The 27,552-nt window shown below is 42.3% G+C and overlaps 2 protein-coding genes across 3 annotated transcripts in view; one reads left to right on the top strand and one right to left on the bottom strand.

The window, feature by feature from the left end:
- Positions 1–445: 445 nt before the first annotated feature.
- On the top strand, positions 446–22,564 carry LOC140194147 (amine sulfotransferase-like). Its single transcript, XM_072251627.1, has 6 exons — positions 446–611; positions 3,250–3,458; positions 6,755–6,881; positions 11,802–11,896; positions 17,040–17,220; positions 22,336–22,564. Exons 1-6 carry the CDS (start codon positions 446–448, stop codon positions 22,452–22,454), a joined length of 897 nt encoding a protein of 298 aa, XP_072107728.1. The 3' UTR covers positions 22,455–22,564.
- A 2,945-nt stretch (positions 22,565–25,509) lies between these two features.
- rwdd1 (RWD domain containing 1) overlaps positions 25,510–27,552 on the bottom strand; it is a 41,900-nt gene continuing 39,857 nt past the window's right edge. For both annotated transcript variants that reach the window (XM_072251630.1, XM_072251629.1), the window contains exon 7: positions 25,510–25,798. In XM_072251630.1, coding sequence (XP_072107731.1) covers positions 25,689–25,798 — 110 coding nt within the window. In that variant the 3' untranslated portion in view covers positions 25,510–25,688. The remainder of the gene's footprint in view (positions 25,799–27,552) is intronic.

The following is a 27,552-nucleotide window of genomic DNA, read 5'->3' as shown; positions in this document are numbered from 1 at the left end:
CCTTGTTTCATTAGCCACTAGCCAGAAGTTGCAGAGACTCACCAGCATCTTCTTAAATTGTATTTGCACGTGTGCATGAAAATCCCATTAGATCCCAGTTTCTGAGATACTCAAACCACCCCTTCTGGCACCAACAATCATTCCATGGTCAAAGTCACTTAGATCACATTTCCTTCCCTATTCTGATGTTTGGTCTGAACAACAACAGAACTTCTTGACCATGTCTGCATGCTTTTATGCTGCAAAGTGATTGGCTGATTAGATATTTGTATTAATGAGTAGGTGTACAGGTGTACCTACTACTGTTAACACTGAGTGTATTAGAGCAACTTCTTGACATTGTGAAATAGAATGGCAATGCAATCTGTATATTTGAACATCTCAGATTTTAACTTGCAATGAATTAATTATTAACTGTCATTTTGACTTGCAGACCTTTGCCTCAATGTGCAGAAACATGGCGGAGGATGAGAAAGAATTCCAAACAGTCGAATTATTTAACTTCAAAGGCTGCAATTTGTCTGGCATTCATACTATCAAACGTCTAGATCAGATGGAAAATTACGATGTTCGAGATTCTGATGTATTCATAGTAACTTATCCTAAATCTGGTAAGATAGTCTTCAGTGTAAACGTATTTGTAATATTGCATATTCTCTGCTGCAGCTGGAACTGCAAAAGGCATGGTTAGTTATGTTAATTAAAATGCGATCTATACAGTATATGTAAATAGATAAAGATTAGCTTTATTTGTCACATTCGTTTGCATCAACAACTAACACATTCCAAGGATGTACTGGGGACAGACCACAAGTGTCACCAAACAAAAGATGCACACAACTTGCTAAGCCGAACCTGTACACCTTTGGAATGTGGGAGGAAACCGGTAAAACCGTAGGAGACCCAAGCAGACATGGGGAGCACCATCACGGACAGTGGCAGAAATCCAACCCTGATCTTACAGCTGGCACTGGAACTGTTATGCCACGAGGCCATACACTGAAACACTCCGGGTTAAAGCTGTGTGTAACAGATCTGATGTGACTCAGAGCTGAACGGTATGTTGCTGTAATATTTCTTTTGATGACCCAATCAATTTCGAGGCAACAGTCCTTGATCTCCGAAGAATTTGACTGCACCGTACTTGTTCACTCCCACTTAAAGACGCACCACTCTTCTGAAGTTTCTTTTAAGCAAGCAATGTGATACCATTGTTGGGATAAAATTAAATTTTCTCCTTCATTGGGAAAGAGAGCCTGTCTAAGATTTCTGAAGTGCTGCTTTGTGGACTATAGTTCTGATGGATTCTGGATCAAGGACTGTTTGGGATTTCTGCTATAGCTTCGATGGTAGGGGGGCGGTTGTCAGTGATTCTGCTGATGTGGGTGGAGGGAGGAGGTGATAATGCTTTTACTGCTGCTTGTACGAAAGGAGGAGAGGGGACTTTGGGGCTTCGATGTTTCTATCATTCATTCTGTGGGGTTTCTTGTTTTCATGTCACATTCTCTGACAATAAGTTGAACCTTTGAACCTTTATGAACCTTTGGCTTTAGATAAGAAGATTAACAATTACATACAAATATTAGAGCTGTTGGCTAACATGGAGATTAAATGCCATTCAACTCAGCAACAATGTTTATCTCAACCCTCAGAAAAAAACATGATTTAGAAATTGATTTATCTACATTCTGAAGATAACAATACAATATTGTAGACTTTGTCAAAGTAAAATTTAGTCTCATCTATGTTTACATATACTACCCTGAGATTCACTTTCTTGCAGGCATTTTCAGAAAAATAAAAGAATACAATAGAATTTTGGGAGAGCTACTCATATCAAAGACCAACATAACAACCAGTGGGTAAAAAATACTTAGAATATGAGTTGTAGAATCTTGAAAGTGGGTCTGTAGGTTGTAGAATCAGGTCCATGTTGAGGTGAGTGAAGTTATCACGCTGGTTCAGGAGCCTGATGGTTCTAGGGTAATAACTGTTCCTGAACTTGGTGGTGTGGGACCTAAGGCTTCTGTACCTCCTACCTAATGGAAGCAGTGAGGAGAGGGTATGGACTGGATGGTGGGGGGGGGGCAGGGGGGAGGTCCTGGATGATGGATGATGCTTCCTTGAGGCAGCGCTTCACGTAAGTGCACTTAGTGTTGGGGAGGGCTTTACTTGCGATGGATTGGGCACTTTCTGTAGATCTATCTGTTCCTGGGCATTGACGTTCCCAGCTAGGCCATTCAAACTCATTCAAACCAGCCCCAATGTGCAAAACAAAAGCAAATTGTTCAAAAGGCAAAAAAGAGCAAAAAAAAAAGCACAGAATATAAAACACAAAATTGAAAGAATCCAGGCATATTCAGTTCAGCTCCACGTTCGTTATCTGCAGGCCGCCCCAATCAAAATCGTCCAAAATAGCAACAAAAAGAGGAGTGTCCAAAATCAGAAACACATCATAACATGGACTACAGAGTCCAGTCCACAAACCACATCGATCAAACCTTGCCCAAGACCCAGGACTCCGGTACCGTCCTCTGACAGCATTGAGGGAGAGAGGCACCATTCGAACACAGGGACCTTCCTCCGGGAGCAGTGAACGAGAGGGAGACAGAGACCATCACACGCAGACATGTTCTTCCAGCTGCCACGACCAAGCGGCTGGGAGAGGGTGCTGAAGAGCTGCTCACCTTCCGCTGTTACATACCTCATGGATTTCCTGTGACTGTCTTATGAGGATGATGTAATGGTCTTGCGGAGGTCACATGATGTAAATTTTCCCGCCGATCTGAGGTCACGTGATGACCTGTTCTCAACAGGTATATATAAGGGTAGGCCCCTGGTATCGTAGTGGTTATTGCAACACTTTTACAGCACGAATGATTGGAATATCAGGCTACAATATGCATTGCCGCCATTAAGGAGTTTGTACACCCTGTCCGTGACTGCATGAGTTTCCTTTGGGTGCTCCGGTTTCTCCCACATTCCAAAGACATACGGGATCGTAAGGGTCAGTAATTTGTGGGCATGCTCAGTTGGTGCCAGAAGCATGGCGACACTCACAGGCTGCCCCCAGGATATCCTCGGACTGTGTTTGTTGTTGACACAAGCAACACATTTCACTGTACTTGTGACAAATAAAGTTAATCTCTCTCATTGCCATTAAATGATTGCATTGACTTGGAAAGAGGCTCAGCAATTTAATAAATGTAATTGTTTTGCTAAATTATGCTTTTGATTATCAAATTTTAGGAACAATATGGATGCAGACTATTTTGGCACATATTTTTATGGATGAAGATTTGAAAACGGGAGAATGCAAGCCAACTTACCGTGAGGCTCCCTGGCTTGAGATATCAGTAAAAGAAATTATTACGGATGACCGCCCATCACCTCGATTGTTTGTCACACATCTGCCTTATGAACTCATCCCAAAAGCTTTGAAGAAGAAAATGGGCAAGGTGAGGATTATAAACACAGGAGTCTCTGCAGATTCTAGATATCCAGAGTAATACACACAAACTGCTAGAGGAATGCAGCAGGTCAGGCAGCATCTATGGAGAGGAGTACCTGATGAAGGGGCTCAGCCCAAAATATTGACTTCTGGAAGGTTCTATTTCCAAAGATGTTGCCTGACCTGCTGAATTCCTTCAGCACTTTGCGTGTTGCTCAATTTATTGACTGAGTTGCCAATCTCAGTCAATGAACAGAGATGAGGATGTGGATGCAGGGGGTGGGGAACCTGTGTACTTCGTTGACACAGATGGCTGTAGAGGCCAAGTTGCTGGATATATTTAAATGAGGCATCCAAGGTTACAGGGGAAAGGCAGGAGAACAGGGCTGAGAGGGATAATTAATCAACCGTGATGAAATGGTGCAGCAGGCTTGATGAGTCAAATGGCCTAATTCTGTGCTTTTGTCTTAAGATTAAAATTCCAATTCATGAAGAATAAATTAAAACAGGTTTTAAAATAGACACAGAAAATGCTGGAGGAACTCAGCAGGCTAGGCACCATCTATGGAAAAGAGTACAGTCGACGTTTCAGGCCAAGACCCTTTCGGCAGGTCTAACAGCTGACTTTCTGGGTCTAGGCCCTTTAGCAGGACTGCCCTGCTGAAGGGTCTCGGCCCAAAATGTCAGCTGTGTGACCTGCCAAAAGGGTCTTGGCCTGAAACGTCGACTGTACTCATTTCCATAGTTGCTGCGTGTCCTGCTGAGTTCCTCCAGCATTTTGTGTGTGTTGCTTGGATTTCCAGCATCTGCAGATTCTCTCTTGTTTAAAAATGCAGTCAGATGCTTCTGTGCAAGAGGTGAAATATTGGTTGCCAATTGTGATCATAGAACAAAGCATACCATACAGTACTGAGCAAACATCATAGGCACAAATATATAATGAGGGTGCCTAAGACGTTTGCACGGTACTGTAGTAATTTTATGCATTGCAGTGTACTGCTGCCACAAAAGAAACAGCAAATTTCATGACATATGTGAGTGATGATAAACCTGATTCTGATATGGGTCTCTGTTGTGGACTGAGAGTGGGACGGGGGCAGAAAGAGGGGTATCATAGTTGGGAAAAGAGGAAGAGAGAGGGGTGGGAGTGGAAAGCACCAGAGAGACATTCTATGATGATCAATAACAGAAATAAATATCAATAACATTCTGTCATAATAATTTTACTAAGCTCAATTGTTTGGAATCAAATTACCTTGCCTGGTGTCTCAGGGTTGGGGGTGTCTGCACCCGAGACACCCTCCTGCCTTTGGCACTCCTTCTCTGCCGCCTGTCCCACACCCCTGCCAGGGTGCTCCAGCTTTGCCATTCCCAACACCCTCTGCTCCCGCCAGATTTACAAACTCGCTGTCCACTCCACATTGACAAATATAGTACTGTACAAATGAAATGCTTCAAGTTCTTGAGACAACATCAAATAGATATTAATGTACATCCTCAGAGTTAATGAATTTAGCAACAGTACCATGATAGAAACTTCTCATCACTAATAGTAACTCAACTGGCTTTTTGATGGGGCAATTTCACATCTGAGCATTGGGAAATCTGGTCTCCTTTAAAAATATGTAGTACATTTGCATTTGGTGAACATACATCAGATGTAAAGTGAAGAGAATTAAAAAAACAAATGTTCACCAATTTACAATGCAAGTGTAGTCATATACTGTATCTGACTGCCTATTTGAAAAGTTTTACTCATCCCACGAATTTCTTCATTGCTTCTTATCAGATTAAACGCACAAATGAATTTACCAAATAAATACACTCCGTGGCCACTTTATTAGGTATGCCTGTACACTTGCTTGCTAAGGCAAATATCTAATGAGAAATCATGTGAGAACAACTCAATGTAGACATGATTAAGAGATCCTTCGGTTATTCAGAGAAAACTTTGCAATTGGGAGGAAATGTGATTTTGTGACTTTGACCTTGGAATGATTGTTGGGGTCGGACGGGTGGTTTGAGTATCTCAGAAACTGCTGATCTCCTGGGATTTTCACGCACAGCAGTCTCGAAAGTTTGCAGAGGATGGTAGGAAAAAAAAAAAGAAAACATCCAGTGGTGATGGTTCTGTGGACAAAATCACCTTGTTAATGAGAGAGATCAGAAGAGAATGTGCGGACTGGTTTTAACGCAGGAAGATGACAGTAACTCAGATAATCATGCTTTACAAAAGTGGTGCGCAGGAGAACATTTCTGAATGTACAATTCATCAAACCTTGGACGGGCTACAGCAGCAGAGGCACATGAACATATGCTCAGTGAGTTCTTAGTTGCTTGACAGATGCAATCAATGCATTATTTGCGCTATTCTTCGAGAGTATATCTTGTGTTGTTTTAAAAGCTTTCCAATATTCTACAAAGCAACCCATTCAGATAGTATTTCAGGTTGCCTAATTTGCATTTGGTTTTATTAAATTTGCATCTCATTTATCAAACTCTGAAGTAATTTGGACTGACAACCATGAACTGCACAGATATGTGCAAGGCTACTTCTGAATTTTAGCCAGTTAGCCTAAGCAATAACCCTTATGATCTTCACTCAAACAATCATACCAGACTTAGATTCACCACTGTGTAGGGTAATGTCGTGGGTGACAGATGACACATATTGTTCATAATAGAAACAGTTCTACATAATTCACAAAAAACATCATTGAGTTGTTGTCTTAATTTTAAGGGAGACTATCCCACATATTGAGGGATAGTGTAAGACAGGGGGTTCCCAAGTTTTTTTTTTGCACCAATACCATTAAGCTTTGGGGTATGGGAACCCCTGGTTCCCCAGGTCCTGTAAGGTGACTGCCTTTGGTTTGTTTGTAATGGAAGTAAAGGGCTGTGGCTTTTACAAAGCACACAAAATGACTCTTGCATGTTTGATTCTCAAAATTCTACATCTAGACTCGAGAAGCTTAGCATGGGTTAAGGGTGAAAGGTGAAAAGCTTAAGGAACATGAGGAGTACCTTCTTCCTCAGAGACTCGTGAAAGCATGGAACGAGCTGCCAGCGTAAGTGGTGCAAGCTCGATTTCAACTTTTAAAAGATGTTTCGCGCGGTACATGGATGGTAAGGGTATAGACGGCTATAGACCCGGTGCAGGTCAATGGGAGTAAGCAGTTTAAATAGTTCAGCACAGACTAGATGGGCTGAAGGACCTGTTCCTGTTTTGTACTTTTCTTTGACTCTAAAAATAATTGTGCAAATGCCCATGATTATTAATTACAATACCGTTTTACTCATCAGGTTATCTATGTGTACAGAAATCCCAAGGATGTTGCAGTCTCCTTTTACTATTTTCACAAGTTTGCTAATTATTTGGAAACTCCGGAAAATTTTGGGGCTTTTCTTCAGAAGTTTCTGAAGGGACAAGGTATGGAAGCACAAATTACACTTACGTATCCTTTCATAACTTCCCAGTGATCACTAAGAACATGCACTCGATAATAAGCCTGGCAGGAGTGAAATTGATGCATCTTAGTCAAATTTTGAAGTATGGAATGTAAGAATAAAATCATTCTAGTTTGTGCAAGATTCAAGATTTAAGATTGTTCAATGTCACTAAGAGTACATAAGTGTAAAGGAGAACAAAATCATTGTTAGTCTGGAGCCGATCAACAAAAATTAGTTTATATAGATAGATTGATTGTATGTCCATAAAGTGAAAGCAGGTTCAGACTTGTCTGTAAGTAAAGTGGCTCTGACAGGAAATGGTAATGTAGTGGATATCTGTACAAAATTCAAAGTTCAGAATAAATTTATTGTCAAAGTACATAAAGGATATGTCATTGTATACAAGCCTGAGATTCATTTTCATGCAGGCTTACTCAATAAATCCATAATGAAATAATAATCATTTAGAATCGATGAAAGACCGCACCAATGTGCAAAAACCACAAAGTGTCCAAATACAAAAGGTAAAAAGTAATAATAATAATAAATAAATAAGCAATAAATATCTAGAACATGAGATGAAACATAGAAACATAGAAAACCTACAGCACAACACAGGCCCTTCGGCCCACAGATTTGTGCCGAACATGTCCCTACCTTAGAAATTACTAGGCTTACCCATAGCCCTCTATTTTACTAAGCTCCATGTACCTATCTAAAAGTCTCTTAAAAGACCCTATCGTATCCACCTCCACCACCGTTGCCGGCAGCCCATTTCAAGCGCTCACCACTCTCTGAGTAAAAAACTTAACCCTGACATCTCCTCAGTACCTACTACCAAGCACCTTAAACCGGTGTCCTCTTGTGGCAACCATTTCAGCCCTGGGGAAAAGCCTCTGACTATCCACAAAATCAATGCCTCTCATCAACTTATGCACCTCTATCAGGTCACCTCTCATCCATATTCTCATAAGGCATGCTCCCCAAACCAGGCAACATCCTTGTAAACAGCACACATCAAAGTTGCTGGTGAACGCAGCAGGCCAGGCAGCATCTGTAGAAAGAGGTACAGTCGACATTTCAGGCTGAGACCCTTCATCAGGACTAACTGAAGAAAGAGCTAGTAAGAGATTTGAAAGTGGGAGGTGGAGGGGCAGGTCTAAAATGATAGGAGAGGACAGGAGGGGGAGGGATGGAGCCAAGAGCTGGTCAGGTGATTGGCAAAAGGGATATGCATCCCTCTATGCATCCAACTATGGCAGAGTCATCAGAAAACTTCTGAAGATGACAAGACTCTGTGCAGTAGTTGAAGCCTGGGGTGTAAATGGTGAAGAGAAAGGGAGACAAGACAGTCCCCTGTGGAGCCCCAGTGCTGCTGATCACTCTGTCGGACACACAGTGTTGCAAGCACACGTACTGTGGTCTGCCAGTCAGGTAATCAAGAATCCATGACACCAGGGAAGCATCCACCTGCATCGCTGTCAGCTTCTCCCCCAGCAGAGCAGGGCGGATGGTGTTGAACGCACTGGAGAAGTCAAAAAGCATGACCCTCACAGTGCTCGCTGGCTTGCCCAGGTGGGCGTAGACACGGTTCAGCAGGTAGACGACAGCATCCTCAACTCCTAGTCGGGGCTGGTAGGCAAACTGGAGGGGATCTAAGTGTGGCCTAACCATAGGCCGGAGCAGCTCCAGAACAAGTCTCTCCAGGGTCTTCATGATGTGGGAGGTCAATGCCACCGGTCTGTAGTCATTGAGGCTGCTGGGGCGCGGCGTCTTCAGCACAGGGACGAGGCAGGATGTCTTCCATAGTACAGGAACCCTCTGGAGCCTCAGGCTCAGGTTGAAGACATGGCGAAGTACCCCACATAGCTGAGGGCACAGGCTTTGAGCACCCTGGTACTGACACCATCCGGGCTTGCAGCCTTGCTTGGGTTGAGACGTTTCAGCTGTCTTCTCACTTATTCAGCTGTGAAGCCCACCGTGGTGGTTTCTTGTGGGGAAGGGGTATAGTCATGAGAGCAGGATGGGGGACTGTGAGGAGGGGTAGGAGGGGAGAGTGGAATATGTGTTGGTTGGGGGCCGACAGCAGATGAATCACGTGGGGGATGGGCAGGGGCCACAATGTCAAATCTGTTAAAGAACAGGTTAAGTTCGTTGGCCCTGTCCACAGTGCCTTCAGCTCCTCTGTTGCTAGTTTGCTGGAACCCAGTGCTGGTCCTCATCCCACTCCAGACCTCTCTCATGTTGTTCTGCTGGAGTTTCCACTCAAGCTTCCTCCTATACCTGTCTTTAGCCTCCCTGATCCTGGCTTTCAGGTCCTTCTGTATTGCCCTCAGCTCCTCCCTATTTCCATCTCTAAACGCCCTCTTTTTAGCGTTCAGGATGTCCTTAATGTCCTTTGTCACCCATGGATTGTTATTTGAATAACAAAGGACAGTCCTTTCAGAACATTGCAGTGCACACAGAAGTTGATGTAATCAGTGAGCCCATCAATATCCTCTCCATGTGGCTCACAGAGTGCCTGCCGGTCTGTCACCTCAAAACAACCCTGGAGCACCTCATAAGCCTCCTCCGACCATTTCCTCACTGTCCTCGAGGTTGCAGGTTTACTCTTCACCAGAGGCATGTAGCAGGGTTTTAGATGCACCAGGTTGTGATCTGACCTTCCCAGTGGGGGGAGGGGAGAGGAGCTGTATGCATCCTTAACGTTAGCGTATATCAAATCCAGAGTCCTCTCCCCTCTGGTTGTACAGCTCACATACTGCGTGAAGTTGGGCAGTGTTCTAGCCAGGGTAACCTGGTTGAAGTCACCCGAGATGGTAACGAGGGCACTCGGGTGCTGGGTTTGTAATCTGGCTATGACGGTGTAAATGATGTTACACGCCAACGTCGGGTTGGCAGAGGGAGGGATGTACACAACAACCACAATTGCATGCGAGATTTCCTTTGGCAAATAATGTGGCCGGAGTCCAACAGCAAAAAGTTCAATATCCGGGCTAAAAACACGTTCCTCAATCGTAATATGACCCAGATTGCACCATCTGTTGTTAACCAGAACAGCAAGCCCCCAACTCCTTTACGCTTACCGCTCTCAGTGCAATTCCGGTCAGCCCGAACGGTCTGGAAGCCCTCTATGGAAAAGTTTTGGTCGGTTATGTCCTCGTGCAGCCACGTTTCAGTAAAACACATAACACTGCACTCCCAAAATGTTCTCTGACGCCTGACTAGCGCCGTCAACTCGTCCATTTTATTCCCCAGCGATCTCACATTGCCCATAATGAGAGAGGGGAGACATGGTTTATAACTTGTCTTCTACATAAGCCTCTGTCGTCTCAACCCGATCCTCTTCCCTTGCCTTTTTGAGCCCCCTCTGCATCCTCTGTGTGTTTTCCTCCTGATTTCATCCGGGATGTCTGCCGCTCTGTTTGCTAAACTGGCCGGCATAAGCACAATCAGCTGGTCCCTGGAATAGACAATGCAACCGTACTGCTGCCCCGCTAATGAGACATGTCCGAATGTAACTATTTCCAGCGCTAAAAACCCAAATAAATCTCTCTCCACCAGCATGTTGGAGAGGGTGCAGCTTCAACGTGTTACCGTGAAAAAAATACAACAAATAACGTAAGTTAAAAAAGTAAGAAAACTAGTCGGAATGGCTGCAACAGGCTGCATGCACGACTGGTGCATGCGCACAGGAGTCCAGTTACACCATGTGACCTACTACCTATATGTCCTTGGACTGTGGGAGGAAGCCAGAGCCCCCGGAGGAAACCCACGTGGTCACGGGGATTCTGATTCTAAACTCTGAATGAATGAAGATGTGTGAGGCAAGTGTTTCACATAGAGGATGGTTGACGCGAGAAACACACTGCCAAGAGTGGTGGGGGAAGCAGATATGATAATGTTGTTTAAGAAGCACGAGAAGGGAATGGAGAAATATGGATAATTTCTTTTATAAGATCATAAGACCATGAGATATAGGAGCTGAAGTAGGCCATTCGGCCCATCGAGTCCACTCTGCCATTCGATCATGGACTGATCCAATTCTTCCAGTCATCCCCACTCCCCTGCCTTCTCCCCATACCCTTTGATGCCCTGGCTAATCAAGAACCTGTCTATCTCTGCCTTAAGTACATTCAATGACTTGGCCTCCACAGCCGCTCGTGGCAACAAGTTCCACAGATTTACCACCCTCTGACTAAAGTAATTTCTCCGCATTTCTGTTCTAAATAGATAACCTGCAATCCTAAAGTCCTAGACTCCCATGGAAAATAACTTTGCCATATCTAATCTATTCAGGCCTTTTAACATTCCGAATGTTTCTATGAGATCCCCCCTCACTCTCCTGAACTCCACGGAATACAGCCCAAGAGCTGCCAGACATTCCTCATACAGTAACCCTTTCATTCCTGGAATTATTCTCGTGAATCTTCTCTGAACCCTCTCCAATGTCGGTATATCCTTTCGAAAATAAGGAGCCCAAAACTGCACACGATACCCCAAGTGTGGTCTCACGAGAGATACAGCACGATGACAGGCATTTCTATTCCAATCAGCCCACATCACCCATACATCCTTGGAATGTCAGTGGAAGCCAGAGCACTCAGGGGGGAAAATCCACATGGTGACAGGGACCATGGAGGGGGAGAACAGACAGCAGCGGGATTTGAACCCGGTTGCCAGCGCTGTGATAACATTACGCCACTGTGCTGAATTGTGTGCCTGCAGAGGTAATTAGTTCAGCACAAACATCACGGGTCAAAGACGCTTTCTCTGTGCTGTACGGTTCTATGTTCCATGTTCAGTTTAACTCCTTCAGCATTCTAATGCTGAAGGAAATTGGTATACAATCTGCTTAATCATTTTGTCTGTTTCAACAATGCTACCTGTTTTATTACAGTGGATTACGATAGCTGGTTTAACCATGTTAAAAACTGGTATAATCACAGAGAAGAATTTAACATTATATTTCAGTCATATGAAGAGATGACCCAGGTAAAGTCCATTGAATATTGTTCGTATAAACGTTGTTATATCATTAGTACACAAGGTGCACTTGTAATGCAACTGCGACACTGTAATTTCTTTTGGGATCAATAAAGTATCTATCTATCTATCCACTCTAGACTAATGATTATTCTGCTTGCTCCTTCATGCCATCATGCTCGAATCCCACTTAACCCCATACACCTGCTTGTTCGCCATATCCCTTGATGTCCTGACCAATTAGGAAACGATCAAATTCCGTCTTAAATTTACCCACACGGACTTATCCTCCACTGCAATCTATGGCAGAGCATTCCACAGATTCACTATTCTCTGGCTAAAAGAATTCTTCCTTACCTCTGTTCTAAAGGGTCATCCCTCAATTTTGAGGCTATGCCCTTTAGTTCTGGATACCCCCACCATAGGAAACATCCTCTCCACATCCACCCTATCTAGTTCTTTCAATATTCAGTAGATTTCAATGAGATCCCCACACATTCTTCTAAATTACAGTGAGTAGAGCCAGAAATTAAGAAAAACATTTAAGGTCCGAGTATTTTAAAATCTGAAGTTCGTAATGCAATAAATAAGATGAAGAAAGGAAAGGCAGCAGGTCCTGATGAATTAGTAATAGAACAAATTATCACCCTTGAAGTTATGGAATTGAAAAACTTACTGATTTAATCAATGATATTTATGAGACTGGACTAATACCAGAAGAGATGAAAAAGTCAGTATTTATCACTCTTCCTAAGAAACCTGGAGCAATAGAATGTGAATTACATAGGACCATAAGTTTAATCAGTCATATCACCAAGATACTTCTAAGAATTTTGATGACAAGAGCTAAAAGTAAGATACAAACTGAAGTAGGTAAAGAACAATGTGGTTTTGTGAAAGACAAAGGTACAAGAAACGCAATATTGATGTCAAGGATACTATCAGAACAAGCTATTCAAGTGCAAAAAGATTTGTTTGTTTGTTTTATCAACTACACAAAAGCATTTGATAAAGTGAAGCACAATAAGTTATTTGAAATATTACAGAAAACTCTAGATCTAGATTCGAAAGACCTCCGCCTAATCAGAAATCTGTACTGAGAACAAACTGCCGCTGTAAGAATAGATGGAGAAGTGAGTCAGTTTACGAAAATCAAGAGAGGCGTTGGACAAGGGTGTGTTTTCTCCCCTGATTCATTTAATGTGTACAGTGAAACAATATTACAAAAAAATAAGAGACATCTTGGGAATCAAAGTTGGCGGTGAAAACATTAATAATTTCAGATATGCGGATGACACTGTGTTAATTGCAAGTACGGAGGAAGAACTACAAAACTTAAATTGTTGAAGAAAGTGCAAAAATGGGTCTATCTATCAATTGCAAAAAGACAGAATGTATGGTGATATCCAAAAAGAAGGAGAATCCTATCTGCAGGCTGAGAATAAACAGGAAGACATAAAACAAGTACAGAACTTTTGCTACTTAGGAAGCTGGGTGACATCAGATGGCAGGTGCGACATGGACATCAAAAGAAGAATAGGGATGGCAAAAGACACCTTTACGAGAATGAAGAGTATACCGACCAATACTAAACAAAGCATGACAACCCACCTCAGAGTACTGAAATGTTATGGTTATCCAGTTACGTTAACTGGCTCAGAATGTTGGACAATATCTAGTGGCATGAGGAAATGAATTGTAGCAGCAGAGATGTGGTTTTTGAGGAGGATGCAAAGAATATCATGGACGAAATGAATATCTAACGAGGATGTCATGAACAGAGCAAACACAAAAAGAGAAATAATGTATGAGATCATGAAAAGGCAACGTAATTTCATTGGACATGTGATTAGGAAAGAGGAGTTAGAATGCACAGTAATTATGGGAAAGATTGAAGGGAAGAAAGCAAGAGGAAGACAAAGACAAATGACGATGGAGACAGCAGCCAGAAAACGGGAAATGAATACCAATGAATTGATCCACTTGACCCGAAACAGGAGTGTGTAGGCCATGTCAGTCAAAGCTCAAACTGGGCCCGGCACCTGATGATGATGATGTCAGCCCCAAAGCTGCCAAATGCTCCTCATATGTTAAGCCCTTCATTCCTGGAATCATCCTCATGGAAGGATATGGACATTGTATGGGCAGACAAGATTAGTTTGATGAGTAATTTAATTGGTTTGGCACACTATTGTGGACTGAGAGGCCTGTTCCTATACTGTACTGTTCTATGTTCCCAAAGCATAACCCGGGATTCATACTCATTTGGGAGTGGTTTAAACTAATATGGCAGGGGGATAGAAACCAGTAAGACAGAGCTGAGGCTGAGCCAGCAGGTTTACAAGTACAATGGCATGCAAAAGTTTGGGCACCCCTGGTCAAAATTTCTGTTTCTGTGAATAGCTAAGCGAGTAAAAGATGACCTGATTTCCAAAAGACATAAAGTTAAATATGACACATTTCTTTCATATTTTAAGCAAGGTTACTTTTTTTCCATCTTTTATAGTTTCAAAATAACAAAAAAGGAAAAGGGTCCAAAGGAAATGTTTGGGCACCCTGCATGGTCAGTACTTAGAAACACCCCCTTTGGCAAGTATCACAGCTTGTAAACACTTTCTGTAGCCAGCTAAGAGTCTTTCAATTCTTGTTTGGGGGATTTTTGCCCATTATTCCTTGCAAAAGTTCTGTGAGATTCTTGGGCCATCTTGCATGCACTGCTCTTTTGAGGTCTATCCACAGATTTTCAATGAAGTTTAGGTCAGGGGACTGTGAGGGCCATGGCAAAACCTTCAGCTTACACCTCTTGAGGTAGTCATTGTGGATTTTGAGGTGTGCTTAGGATCATTATCCTGTTGTAGAAACCATCCTCTTTTCATCTTCAGCTTTTTTACAGACAGTGTGATGTTTGCTTCCAGAATTTGCTGGTATTTAATTGAATTCATTCTTCTCTCTACCAGTGAAATGTTCCCCGTGCCACTGGCTGCAACACAAGCCCAAAGCATGATCGATCCACCCCCGTGCTTAACAGTTGGAGAGGTGTTCTTTTCATGAAATTCTGCACCCTTTTGAGCTCTCAGATAAATTTTACCAAGGACTCAGACCTTAATTAGCTTGTTAGGGCTATGGCTTGTTCACAGTCATCGTTAGGAAAGGCCAGGTGATGCAAATTTCAAAGCTTTATAAATACCCTGACTCCTCCCAACATTGTCCCAACAATCAGCAGCCATGGGCTCCTCTAAGCAGCTGCCTAGCATTCTGAAAATTAAAATAAATGATGCCCACAAAGCAGGAGAAGGCTATAAGAAGATAGCAAAGCGTTTTCAGGTAGGTGTTTCCTCAGTTCGTAATGTAATTAAGAAATGGCAGTTAACAGGAACAGTGGAGGTCAAATTGAGGTCTGGAAGACTGAGAAAACTTTCCAAGAGAACTGCTCATAGGATTGCTAGAATGGCAAATCAAAATCCCCATTTGACTGCAAAAGACCTTCAGGAAGATTTAGCAGACTTTGGAGTGGTGGTGCACTGTTCTACTGTGCAGCGACACCTGCACAAGTATGACCTTCATGGAAGAGTCATCAAAAGAAAACCTTTCCTGCATCCCTGCCAGAAAATTCAGCGTCAGAAGTTTGCAAAGGAACACCTAAACAAGCCTGATGCATTTTGGAAACACGTCCTGTGGACTGATGAAGTTAAAATATAACTTTTTGGCTGCAATGAGCAAAGATATGTTTGGAGAAAAAGAGAGAGTTTTAGCGACCAGAGAATCAAGGGGTGAAGAAAAGGAATGTGATTTTTTTAGATTATGAGAACACTCAGTCCTCTTTTATTGTCATTTAGAAATGCATACATGCATTAAGAAATGATACAATGTTCCTCCAGAGTGATATCACAGAAAACAGGACAAACCAAAGACTAACACTGACAGAACCACATAATTATATCATACAGTTACAGCAGTGCAAAACAATACCATAATTTGATAAAGAACAGATCATGGGCACGGTAAAAAAAAGTCTCAAGTCCCGATCCACTCCCGAGTCCCCGATAGCAGGCGGCAAAAGGGAGAAACTCCCTGCTATAAACCTCCAAGGCACCAACAACTGCCGATGCCTTGGAAGCAGCCGACCACAGCTGACACCGAGTCCGTCCATCCGAAAACTTCAAGCCTCCAACCAGTCCCTCCGATACAGCCTCCCAAGCGCCATCCTCTGCCGAGTGCCTTCGACCTCGCCCCGGCCGCTGAAACAAGCAAAGCCGAGGATTCGGGGCCTTCTGCTCCGGAGATTCCGGACCACACAGTAGCAGCGGCAGCGAAGCGGGCATTTCAGAAGTTTCTCCAGATGTTCCTCCGTACTCTCAAGTCTGTCTCCATCAAATCAGAATTGTGCACGGTCCCCTACTTAACAGGTTACAGATATCATTCACCGGAGAGGCCGCGTGCACTGCATCGTGCCGCCATCTTCTCCTCCTCCTCTAAGCTGCAATCAGCCAGCAGGGAAAGAGCCAACAGACATTCGAATGAAGCATCATATTATTCTTATTGGCAATTCCTGGCCATCTGCATGAGAAAGCTTCAGTAGCTTTGTTAATAGAATACTCCACAAGGAAGATTAATGATAACTAATGTACCAGTTATACTTCTTTTAAAGATCACTACTTAGCCACTAAGTTCTCTCTTGTACATAATTTTAATGATTCCTCTTATTTCTAAAGGTTGAATATTAAGGACTTTATTCCCTGGAAGATAGAAGATTGAGAAATTTGATGGAAGTGTACAAAATTCTGAGGGGCATAGAAAGGGTAAATGCAAGTATTTTATTTCCACTGAGGTTAGGTGAGACTACAACCAGATGTCAAGGATTAGGGGTGAAAGGTGAAATGTTTACAGAGAGCGTGAGGGAAACATATTCATTCGGAGGGTGGTGAGAGAGTGGAACAAGCTATCAGCGCAAGAGGTGGATGCAGGGTCGATTTCAACATTTAAGAGAAATTTGGATAGGTACATGGATGGGGGGGTGGTATGGAGGGCTATGGTCTAGGTGCAAGTCGATGAGACTAGACAGTTTATATGGTTCGGCATAGAATAGGTGGTTCAAATGGCCTGTTTCCATGCTGCAGATTTCTATGATTTTATGACTCTTCTTGGATTCCAGGACCTGAAAACAGCCGTAATAAAATTCTGCAAGTTTCTTGAAAGACCCTTGGATGACGGAAGCATTAACATAATTGTCGAGCATTCTACCTTTAAGAACATGAAAAAGAATCCCAAATTAAATTATGAAAGAGCTGGATTTCCTATATTTGACCCAAGTGTTCCAGGATTTATGAGAAAAGGTAATTAAAATCTGAAACCACGTTATCACAGTATATCAGTAATCAAATAAAAAAAAATTAGTTGCCACTAGAAGAGTTTTGACTTTACTGTTAACAATGCTGATTCTATAGAATTTTTTTTTAGATGACCTGGCGCTGTGGTACGACCATGATGGGAGAGGAACTACTGAAACCATCATCCTAAAAGCTATCTCCATCTCCAGAAGCAGCACTGATGTGCACAGAGGAAAAGTTCACTGTTCTATCTATTAATTTATTGTGTCCTTAGCACTTGGGGGCTGCAGTGATATACACTCAGTGGCCACTTTATTAGGTACAGGAGTGGAACCCGGTGAGGTCTTCTGCTGCTGTAGCCCTTCCACTTGAAGGTTCAACGTGTTGTGCGTTCAGAGGTGCTCTTCTGCACATCACTGTTGTAACGTGTGGTTATTTGGGTTACTCTCACCTTCCTGTTAGCTTGAACTGGTCTGGTCATTCTCCTTTGACCTCTCTCATTTCTGCCCACAGACCTGCTGCTCACTGGATGCTTTTTGTTTCACTCACCATTCTTGGAAAACTCTAGAAACTGCTGTGCATGAAAATCCCAGGAGATCAGCAGTTTCTAAAATACTCAAAACACCCTGTCTGGCACCAACAATCATTCTACGGTCAAAGTCATTAAAATTGTATTTCTCCCCCATTCTGATGTTTGGTTTGAACAACAACTGAACCTCTTGACCATGTCTGTATGCTTTTATGCATTGAGTTGCTGCCATATGATTGGCTGATTAGATTTTGCAAAAACGAGCTGGTGTACCTAATAAAGTGTCCATTGATTATTATCTTCCCATGTTCTCTATTTGGACATAGAATACTACGGAACAGGCCCTTCAGCCCATCTAGTTCATGCAAACCTGATCTGCCTAGAAACACCATCTGCACCTATAATATATTCCTCCAAATCACATTACCTTTCTGTAACGAACAATAATTTTACATTTCGTTCTGTCTTCTTTCCTTATTCAGATCATGGTATTTGCACATGTATCCGCAAACAATGGAGACATTTCACACGTTTTAAACCATGAAAAAAACACTTTATCAGAGTCAGCGCAAATGCAATACAGAAAGCAAAACAAATGTTTACATTCGTAGCAATACAGAAATCAAAATAATACTCCATTCACTAAAAAAGCTGATTTCTGCAATGTTAGTGGGGAGTCACAAATCCAGCAATCTTACATGCAGCCTGCTTTCTTTCCCTCTCTCTCTCTCTCGCTCTCTCTCTCTCTCTCTCTCTCTCTCTAACTCTGACTCAACATTCTGTTAACAACACACATCAAAGTTGCTGGTGAACACAGCAGGCAGCAACTCTAGGAAGAGGTACAGTCGACGTTTTGGACCGAGACCCTTCGTCAGGACTACCTGAAAGAAGAACTAGTAAGAGATTTGAAAGTGGGAAGAGGAGGGGGAGATCCAAAATGATAGGTGAAGACAGGAGGGGGAGGGATGGAGCCAAGAGCTGGACAGTTGATTGGCAAAAGGGATATGAGAGAATCATGGGGCAGGAGGCCCAGGGAGAAGGGGGGGGGGTAAAGCCCAGAGGATGGGCAAAGGGTATAGTGAGAGGGACAGAGGGAGAAAAAGGAGAGAGAGAAAAAGAATGTGTGTATATAAATAAATAACGGATGGGGTACGAGGGAGAAGTGGGGCATTAGCGGAAGTTTGAGAAGTCACTGTTCATGCCATCAGGTTGGAGGCTACCCAGACGGAATATAAGGTGTCGTTCCTCCAACCTGAGTGTGGCTTCATCTTTACAGTAGAGGAGGCCGTGGATAGACATATCAGAATGGGAATGGGATGTGGAATTAAAATGTGTGGCCACTGGGAGATCCTGCTTTCTCTGGCAGACAGAGCGTAGATGTTCAGCCAAACGATCTCCCAGTCTGCGTTGGGTCTCGCCAATATATAGAAGGCCACATCGGGAGCACCGGACGCAACATTCTGTTCCCTATCTCAGCACCATCTGTGATCCTGCCTAAGACAAAACTCTCTTCCCCATTGCAACAAAGGAAGTGGCCTTTTATACCCTTCAAAACCCCTTACACTAGTGTTTTCCATCTTTTGGTGTTTCCAGCTGCACCCCTTTTATCTCTTATGACCTTCTGCCCAGACAAACATGTTTTCTCCATTTTCCACTCTTATAACTGCAGATGTACTTCCCTGACTTTCTCACACCATTGCTATGGACTGGGTCTCTAGTACTTTCTTGAAACAATCCCACTCCAAGCTAACAGATTTCCATTTTTTGTCTTACAGACTTCCGTTTTTTTGAGCATATCCCAAGGAGCAATCACATTTAACTCTTTCCTTGCACTATCCACACTTCTCTGAGCTGAAGCTGCATTTACCACTTTCGCTCACAGCTCATTCCACACTTGCAACACCCTCTGAATGAAGAGATTTCCCCTCAGGTTCCCCTTAAATATTTCACAATTCACTCTAAACCTATAACCTCTATTTGATCTACTGTGAACTTTGAAAGGTTTATCAATTATTACTGGTCTTCCAAATATATGAAGCATTTTGAAAGTGACTGTGTAGGATGCAGATTTAAGATTCAGTGTGCAAATATTCCAATATTATGCCTATATCATCATGCAGCATATTAATTTTGTGCCAATTATATATGCCTTGTATATATATTTTTAATCAGTTGTTAACTCCCCACTGCATTTCCCCCTGCTTACAAATCGATATTCACAAAATGTAATTTATTTTATATCTGGACACAATATATCAAGAGCATTTATTAAAATATGGATATATTTAAAGTGGAGGTTGATAGGTGTTTGATTAGTAAGGGTATCAAAGATTATGGGGAGAAGGTAGGAGAATGGGATTGAGGGAGGAAAAAAATCAGCCATAATCGAATGGTGGAGTAGACTCAATGGGCTGAATGGCCTAATTCTGCTCCCATGCCTTATGCTCTTAGAGGAACTGAGTTTCCCCAACGGGAAGTTCAAAATTCAAAGTAAATTTATTATCAAGGAACATACAGTCCCATCTGGTAGGCTCTACAGGAGCCTCTGCTCCCGCACCAGCAGGTACAGGAAGAGCTTCTTCCCTGAGGCTGTGACCCTGCTGAACCTCACATCACAGCGCTAAGCAATATTGCACCCATATTGTACTGTCTCAGTACTTTTATATTTGTGTGCTGTAGCACTTACTTTTTATTCACAGTTATTTTGTAAATAACACTATTCTTTGCATTTCTGGTTAGATGATAACTGCATTTCATTGGCTTTGTATCTGTACTCAGCACAATGACAATAAAGTTGAATCTAATCTAATCTAATTACCCAGAGGTTCGTATTCTTGTGGGCATTCAGAGTACAACAACAAAAACAATAGAATCAATGAGAAACTAGACACAGGTGGAGACTGACAAACAGCCAGTGGGCACAAACAACAAGCTGTGCAAGTACAGAAAGAAATGAAGAATAACAAAACTCTAAAATTGAAAAAAAAATATGGAGAACAAGTAATACTGAAAAATTAAGCATTATAGGCAATGGAACTTATTGTGTGGACTGCATGAGTATTGTTGAGACGGTTGAAATGATACCAAAGTATCATTTGCTAAAGAAGGTCAGCAACTTTAAATTCCTCAGTGTTGTCATTTTAGAGGACTTGGCCTGGGCCCAGCACGTAAGTACAATTACGAAGAAATCACAGAACCATGTCTACTTCCTTAGGAGTTTGCCAAGATTTGGCATGACATCTAAAACTTCCGACAAACTTCTATAGCTGTGTGGTGGAGAGTATATTGACCGGCTACATCACAGCCTGCTATGGAAACACCAATGCACCAGAATGGAAAATCCTTCAAAAAGTAGTATATACAGCAAAGTCCATCAGAGATAAAGCCTTGTCTACCATTGAGTACATCTACAACGCAGATCACTTCACTCAACTTCACTTGCCCCATCACTGAAATATTTCCACAACCTATGGACTAACTTTCAAGGATTCTTCATTTCATACTCTTGATATTTATTGCTTATGTATTTGTTTTTTTTTGTATTTGCAGTTATTTTCTTTTGCACACTGGTTGAACACCCAAACCGGTGCAATCTTTAATTGATTCTATTATGGTTATTGAACCTATTGAGTCCGTCCCAAAAAATAATGAATCTCAGGGTTGTATACGGTGACAGATATCTACTTTGGTAACAAATTTACTTTCAAGTTTGAATATTGAGGTCAGAAATGGTGATCTAGTGACATTCCAGTGGAATAAACACACTCTTCATTGCAAATGACTGACCTAGAGTGGCTCAGACTCACAGTACTTCCAAGTTCAAGTTGAATTGTGTTTCAATCATGCACATGTATACAGCTAAACAAAAATATGTTCCTCTGGGGCCAAGCTGCAAATCACAGTACACAGAGTCACACACAGCAAATATAGTTACAACTGCACATACAGTCACAAAAAATAGTGCTAGCACAAGTCTCTAAGTGACGTGGTCTGAAGATCGATGGCACGTGGGATTTTGGCCTGGAGCCGCATTTCTGCAAGAACATGTAGCAGATATTCATGACATGCTGGCTCAGTAGGTGAAGGCAAATTGACTTGTCTTACACTGGGTCAGCTGCAGGCAATTAACTCAGCTTGTCTTCCCGGGGGCCAACATGCTGTGCCAGGAGATGTCACTGAAATCAATCCCTACAGGGAGAGGATCACTCAAAAGTACATTACTTATTAACAATTACAATCTCTCTCCTCTGACAAGACATCTTTTCCCCAAAGAATTCTCTTCTCATGACAGATCACTAGGAATGGACTACAAGCTTCGGGCCGTACCATTCAAGGACTTGAGCGAATTTTATTTTTTTGTGATTGTATGTTCTGGATCGTAACTGGATGTGCAGTGTGTGACTCTGTGTACTGTATTTTACATTTTGGCCCTAAGGAAACGATGTTTTCTTTATCAGTATACACGTATATGGTTGATGACAAATAAATTTGAACTGAGTGATTCCAGTATTTTCTATTTTTTTCATTTCTGAATTGCAGCACTGTATTATATTTTTCTAACTTTTCAATCTCTCCTTTGTGTTTTAATGCAGGGATAGTCGGGGACTGGAAAACCCATTTCACTGTGGCCCAAAACGAGATGTTTACTAAAATATTCCAGGAAAAAATGGAAGACGTTCCATTGAAGTTCATCTGGGAACCTGGTGAATGAGGAATTTTATTTGAATAACACTGAAAACAGACGATTAGCCAAAATGCTTCATGTTCCATAATAATACTGATATTTTGTCAATTTTCATTCTTATTCCATTAAATTCTGTGTGCAGTTTATTCTGAGATACAGTACGTTATCAGTACATATTGTAATTCTATCAGAAAGTAACAATGTTGTGCCGACCCTCAAACCCTGCCTCCCATATAACCACCCACCTTAAATTCCTCCATATACCTGTCTCGTAGTCTCTTAGACTTCACTAGTGTATCTGCCTCCACCACTGACTCAGGCAGTGCATTCCACGCACCAACCACTCTCTGAGTAAAAAACCTTCCTCTAATATCCCCCTTGAACTTCCCACCCCTTACCTTAAAGCCATGTCCTCTTGTATTGAGCAGTGGTGCCCTGGGGAAGAAGCACTGGCTATCCACTCTATCTATTCCTCTTATTATCTTGTACACCTCTATCATGTCTCCTCTCATCCTCCTTCTCTCCAAAGAGTAAAGCCCTAGCTCCCTTAACCTCTGATCATAATCCATACTCTCTAAACCAGGCAGCATCCTGGTAAATCTCCTCTGTACCCTTTCCAATGCTTCCACATCCTTCCTATAGTGAGGCGACCAGAACTGGACACAGTACTCCAAGTGTGGCCTAACCAGAGTTTTATAGAGCTGCATCATTACATCGCGACTCTTAAACTCTATCCCTCAACTTATGAAAGCTAACACCCCATAAGCTTCCTTAACTAACCTAACTACAGGTTAGTACTTTTCAAAACCATTGTGCTGTTGTGTTGATTCAGTCAAGAACTAAATACCAAACACAAGAACATCTGCAGATGCTGGAAATGCAAAACAACACACACAGAATGCTGGAGGAACTCAGCAGGACAGGAAGAATCGATAGAATTGAATAATCAGTCGATATTTCAGGCTGAGACCCGTCACAAGGACTGGAAAGGAAGGGGAGAAGTCAAGTTTAAGAAGGTAGGGGGAGGGGAGGAGGAAATACAAGATGGTAGTGGTAGGGGATAGGTGAAACTGGGAGAGGGGGAAGAGGGTGAAGTAAAGAGCTGGGAAGTTGATTGGTGAGAGAGATTATTTGTATTTATTTGTTTATTGACATAGAGTGGGGAATAGGCCCTTCTGGGCACACTACCCAGAAATCCAATTTAATCCTAAACTAATCACAGGACAATTTACAGTAACTAATTAATTGCTATCAATTGCTACGCCTTTGGACTGTGGGAGGAAACTGGAGCACTGGAAGAAAACCCACATGGTCACAGCGAGCTAGTACAAACTCCTATAGGCAGGACGGGAATTGAACCTGGGTCGCTGGTATTGTAAAACACTGTGCTAACCACTACGCTACCACGCCAATGATGAAATGGTGGAGAAGACTTGATGAGCCAAATGGCCTAATTCTGCTCCTAATATCTAATGGACGTGGTCTTATGATCTGTTGAGGATTGGAGAAGGTGGGGTAAAAGGCCATCAGACCATAAGACATTGGAGCAGAATCAGGCCATTCAGCCCATCGAGTTTGCTCTGCCATTCTATCATGGCTATGCCAGATCCTACTCAACCCCATACACATTCCTGCTCATCATAACTTTTGATGCCATGACCAATCAGAAAACTATCAATTTTCGCTTTAAATATACCCACAGTCTGAGGCACAGCATTCCACAGGTTCACTGCTCTCAAGCTAAAAACAGTTCTTCCGTACCTCTGTTCTAAGGGGTTGCCCCCTCAGTTTTGAGGCTGTGCCCTTTGGTTCTGGATACCCCCACTATAAGAAACATCCTCTCCACATCCACCCTATCTAGCCCTTTCAACATTCTGTCGAATGTGTAGTTAAGAAGGCATACGGTTTATTGGCCTTCATCAACTGTGGGATTTAGTTCAAGAGCTGAGAGGTAATGTTACAGCTATATAGGACCCTGGTCAGATCCCACTTGGAGTACTGTGCTCAGTGCTGGTCGCCTCACTACAGGAAGGACGTGGAAACCACAGAAATGGTGCAGAGGAGGTTTACAAGGAAGAAACACATTCAAGATGAAAAACAAATGTAAAAGACATAAAAGTAGTGAAAAAGATGGTTTCATAATCTATCCAGAAGATGTTGACCAAAGGAGTGTTGCACACAGGCGCCATCTTGACTGGAAATCACATTGGTTTGACGTGTTGTGCATTCAGAGATGTTCTTCTGCACACCACTGTTGTAATGTGTAGTTATTTGAGTTACTGTCATCTTCCTGTCAGCTTGAACCAGCCTGGCCATTCTTCTCTGACCTCTCTCATTAACAAGGCATTTTCATTCACAGAACTGCCGCTCACTGGATTTTTTTTTTGTTTTTTCTCACCATTCTCCATAACTCTAGAGACCATTGTATGTGAAAAATCCCAGGAGATTAGGAGATAAGTAGTTTCTGAGATACTCAAATCACCCCGTCTGGCACCAGTAATCATTCCAAAGACAAAGTCACTTGGACAACATTTCTTCCCCATTCTGATGTTTGGTCTGAACAACGAAAGAATCTCTTGACCATGTCTGCATGCTTTTCTGCATTAAGCTGCTGCTCTGTGATTAGCTGATGAGATATTTGCATTAACAAGCAGGTGTACATATCAAAGTGCCTAGTGAGAGTACATTTAAAGTATTTAGTAGGAGTGGGAGATTCACAGTGGGGAAATTCAACCAAACACTGATAGAATTTTGAAGCTCACTCTTTGAAATGGTGGACACCGAATGAACCCCTGAACATTTCTGAAAGGAACTTCACAGCACATAGCCCTCAAAGCAACAACATGAGTTAGGAAGTGGACGAGTACTTTTCAGGCACCAAGATCACAATAGTCTAAATGACTTCCCACCATGATACATATTTCTATAATCTAGGAGAAATTCCATCTCAGTTATTATCAAAACTGCAAAATATTCCAATAACCTTAAATTACTAAAATAAGTAAGTTTAATAATCAATGACTGTCAATTATAATGTAAACATTTTGAAGAAAATAAAATGTATCTTGCTACATTCAAAATATTAACTTTTGGAGTAAATTTATTGAACAGTGATGAAGGCATACAGAAATCAGATTAAAAAAAACTTTTTTCCCGCTGCTTGCTAATTGCAATACAAGTAGTCACAGATACTGTGACTTAATTCACGTTCATCCTGCCATTTTGTAAATGGTCCACTTTTTCAAAATTGTTTCATTGAAGTCAATCATTGTCGCTCTCGAGATCAGGATTATAATCTGGGTCGTCATCGTCATCTAATTCTAAATCATCCATATCTTGGAAAAGAGATTCATCAACTTCCACATTGTTACCTGCCGTAAATATACATAGAACATTTAGTCACAATACAGTCATTTATTTATTTAGAGATACAGGTTTTCCTAATGAGCTCATGCAGCTAATAGTTAGTTTATACTGAGACCATAAGCCATAGGAGCAGAATTAGGCCATTCAGCCCATCAAATCTCCTCTGCCATTCAATCATGGCTGATTCATTAACCCTCTCAACCCTACTTTCCCCACCCTTCTCCCCATAACTTATCAGCCTCCAGCTTAAATATATCTAAAGACCTGGAACTGCACAGCTGCCTGTGGCAATGAATTCCACAGATTCACCACCCCCGGCTAAAGAAAGCTTTCCTCTTCTCTGTTCTAAATGGACATCCCTCGATTCTGAAGCTGTGCCCTCAGGTCCTAGACCACTCTACCTAGGTCTTTCAATATTCAATTTAAACAGGTTAAACATCAAAATTTCTGCAGATCTATGGTGGGAGCATTCTGACTGGTTATATCATTGCCTGGTGTGGAGTCTCCAATGTGCAGGATTGCAAAAGGCCGTGGGGGTTGTAGCCTCAGCCATCTCCATCAGGGGCACAACCCGCCCTGCAGTGAGGACATCTTCAAAAGACGGTACCCCAAGGAATGATATCCATCCTGAAGGACCCTCACCATTCAACACATGCCCTACTCTCACTATTACTATCGGGAATAAGTACAGGAGCCTGAAGACACATACTCAATGTTTTAGGAAAAACTTCTGCCCCACCTCTATCATATTTCTGAATGATCCATGAACCCATGAACACTACCTCGCTATTCATTTTTTGCACTATATATTTATTCAGAATCAGAATCGAGTTTAATATCAAAACTCAAAAAAATTTATTATCAAGGTATGCATGCAGTATACAACCATGAGATTTGTCTTCCCACAGATAAACACGAAACAGAAAACCATGGAACTCACTCAATTAAAAGCATCAAACCCTCAACAAGTGAAAAAAAAGGACAAATCATGCAAACACCAAAAAACAAGTGACAAACAAGAATATAAAACACCAAAACACAAAATAAATTACACAGTCCAGGCATATTCAGTTCAGTTATATCTAGCACTGTGTTATTTGCTGACCGGCATATGTCATGAAATTTGTTGTTTTGCAGCAGCAGTACAGTGCAATACATAACAAAAGACCTAGAAGAGAGCAAAAAAAAGGAACGTCAGGTAGTGTACATGGACCACACAAGACACTGGAGGATCTCAGCAGGCCAGGCAGCATCTATGGAAAAGAGCACAGTTGACGTTTCGGGCCGAGATCCTTCAGCAAGACTGGAAAAAATGATGAGAAGTTTGAGCAAGAAGGTGGGAGGAAGGGAGGGGAGGAAGAAGTACAAGGTGGTAGGTCAAAGGTGAAACTGGGAGGGGGGACAGGTGAAGATAAGAGTTGGGAAGAAAATTAGTGAAAGAGATAAAGGGCTGGAGGAGGAGGAATCTGATAGGAGTGGACAGAAGGCCAAGGAAGAATGGGTAGGGGGAGGATCACCAGAGAGAGGTGATGGGCCAGTAAGGAGATGAGAAAGGGAAATAGGAATGGGGAATGGTGAAGGTGGAGGAGGGTCAATTACTGGAAGGAGAAATTGATATTCATGCCATCAGGTTGGAGGCTACTCAGGATGGAATATAAAGTGTTGCTCCTCTCCCTGAGTGTGGCCTCATCACAACAGTACAGGAGTGCGTACGTGGCGATGGCTCTTCTTCGGAGGTCTTCAACATCGGCAGCGGTGT

The sequence above is a fragment of the Mobula birostris genome, chromosome 2, assembly GCF_030028105.1.
Source record: "Mobula birostris isolate sMobBir1 chromosome 2, sMobBir1.hap1, whole genome shotgun sequence".
Classification (NCBI taxonomy): Eukaryota; Metazoa; Chordata; class Chondrichthyes; order Myliobatiformes; family Myliobatidae; genus Mobula; species Mobula birostris.
Note: the sequence above shows the minus strand (reverse complement) of the source record. Positions and strands in the feature narration are given on the sequence as shown.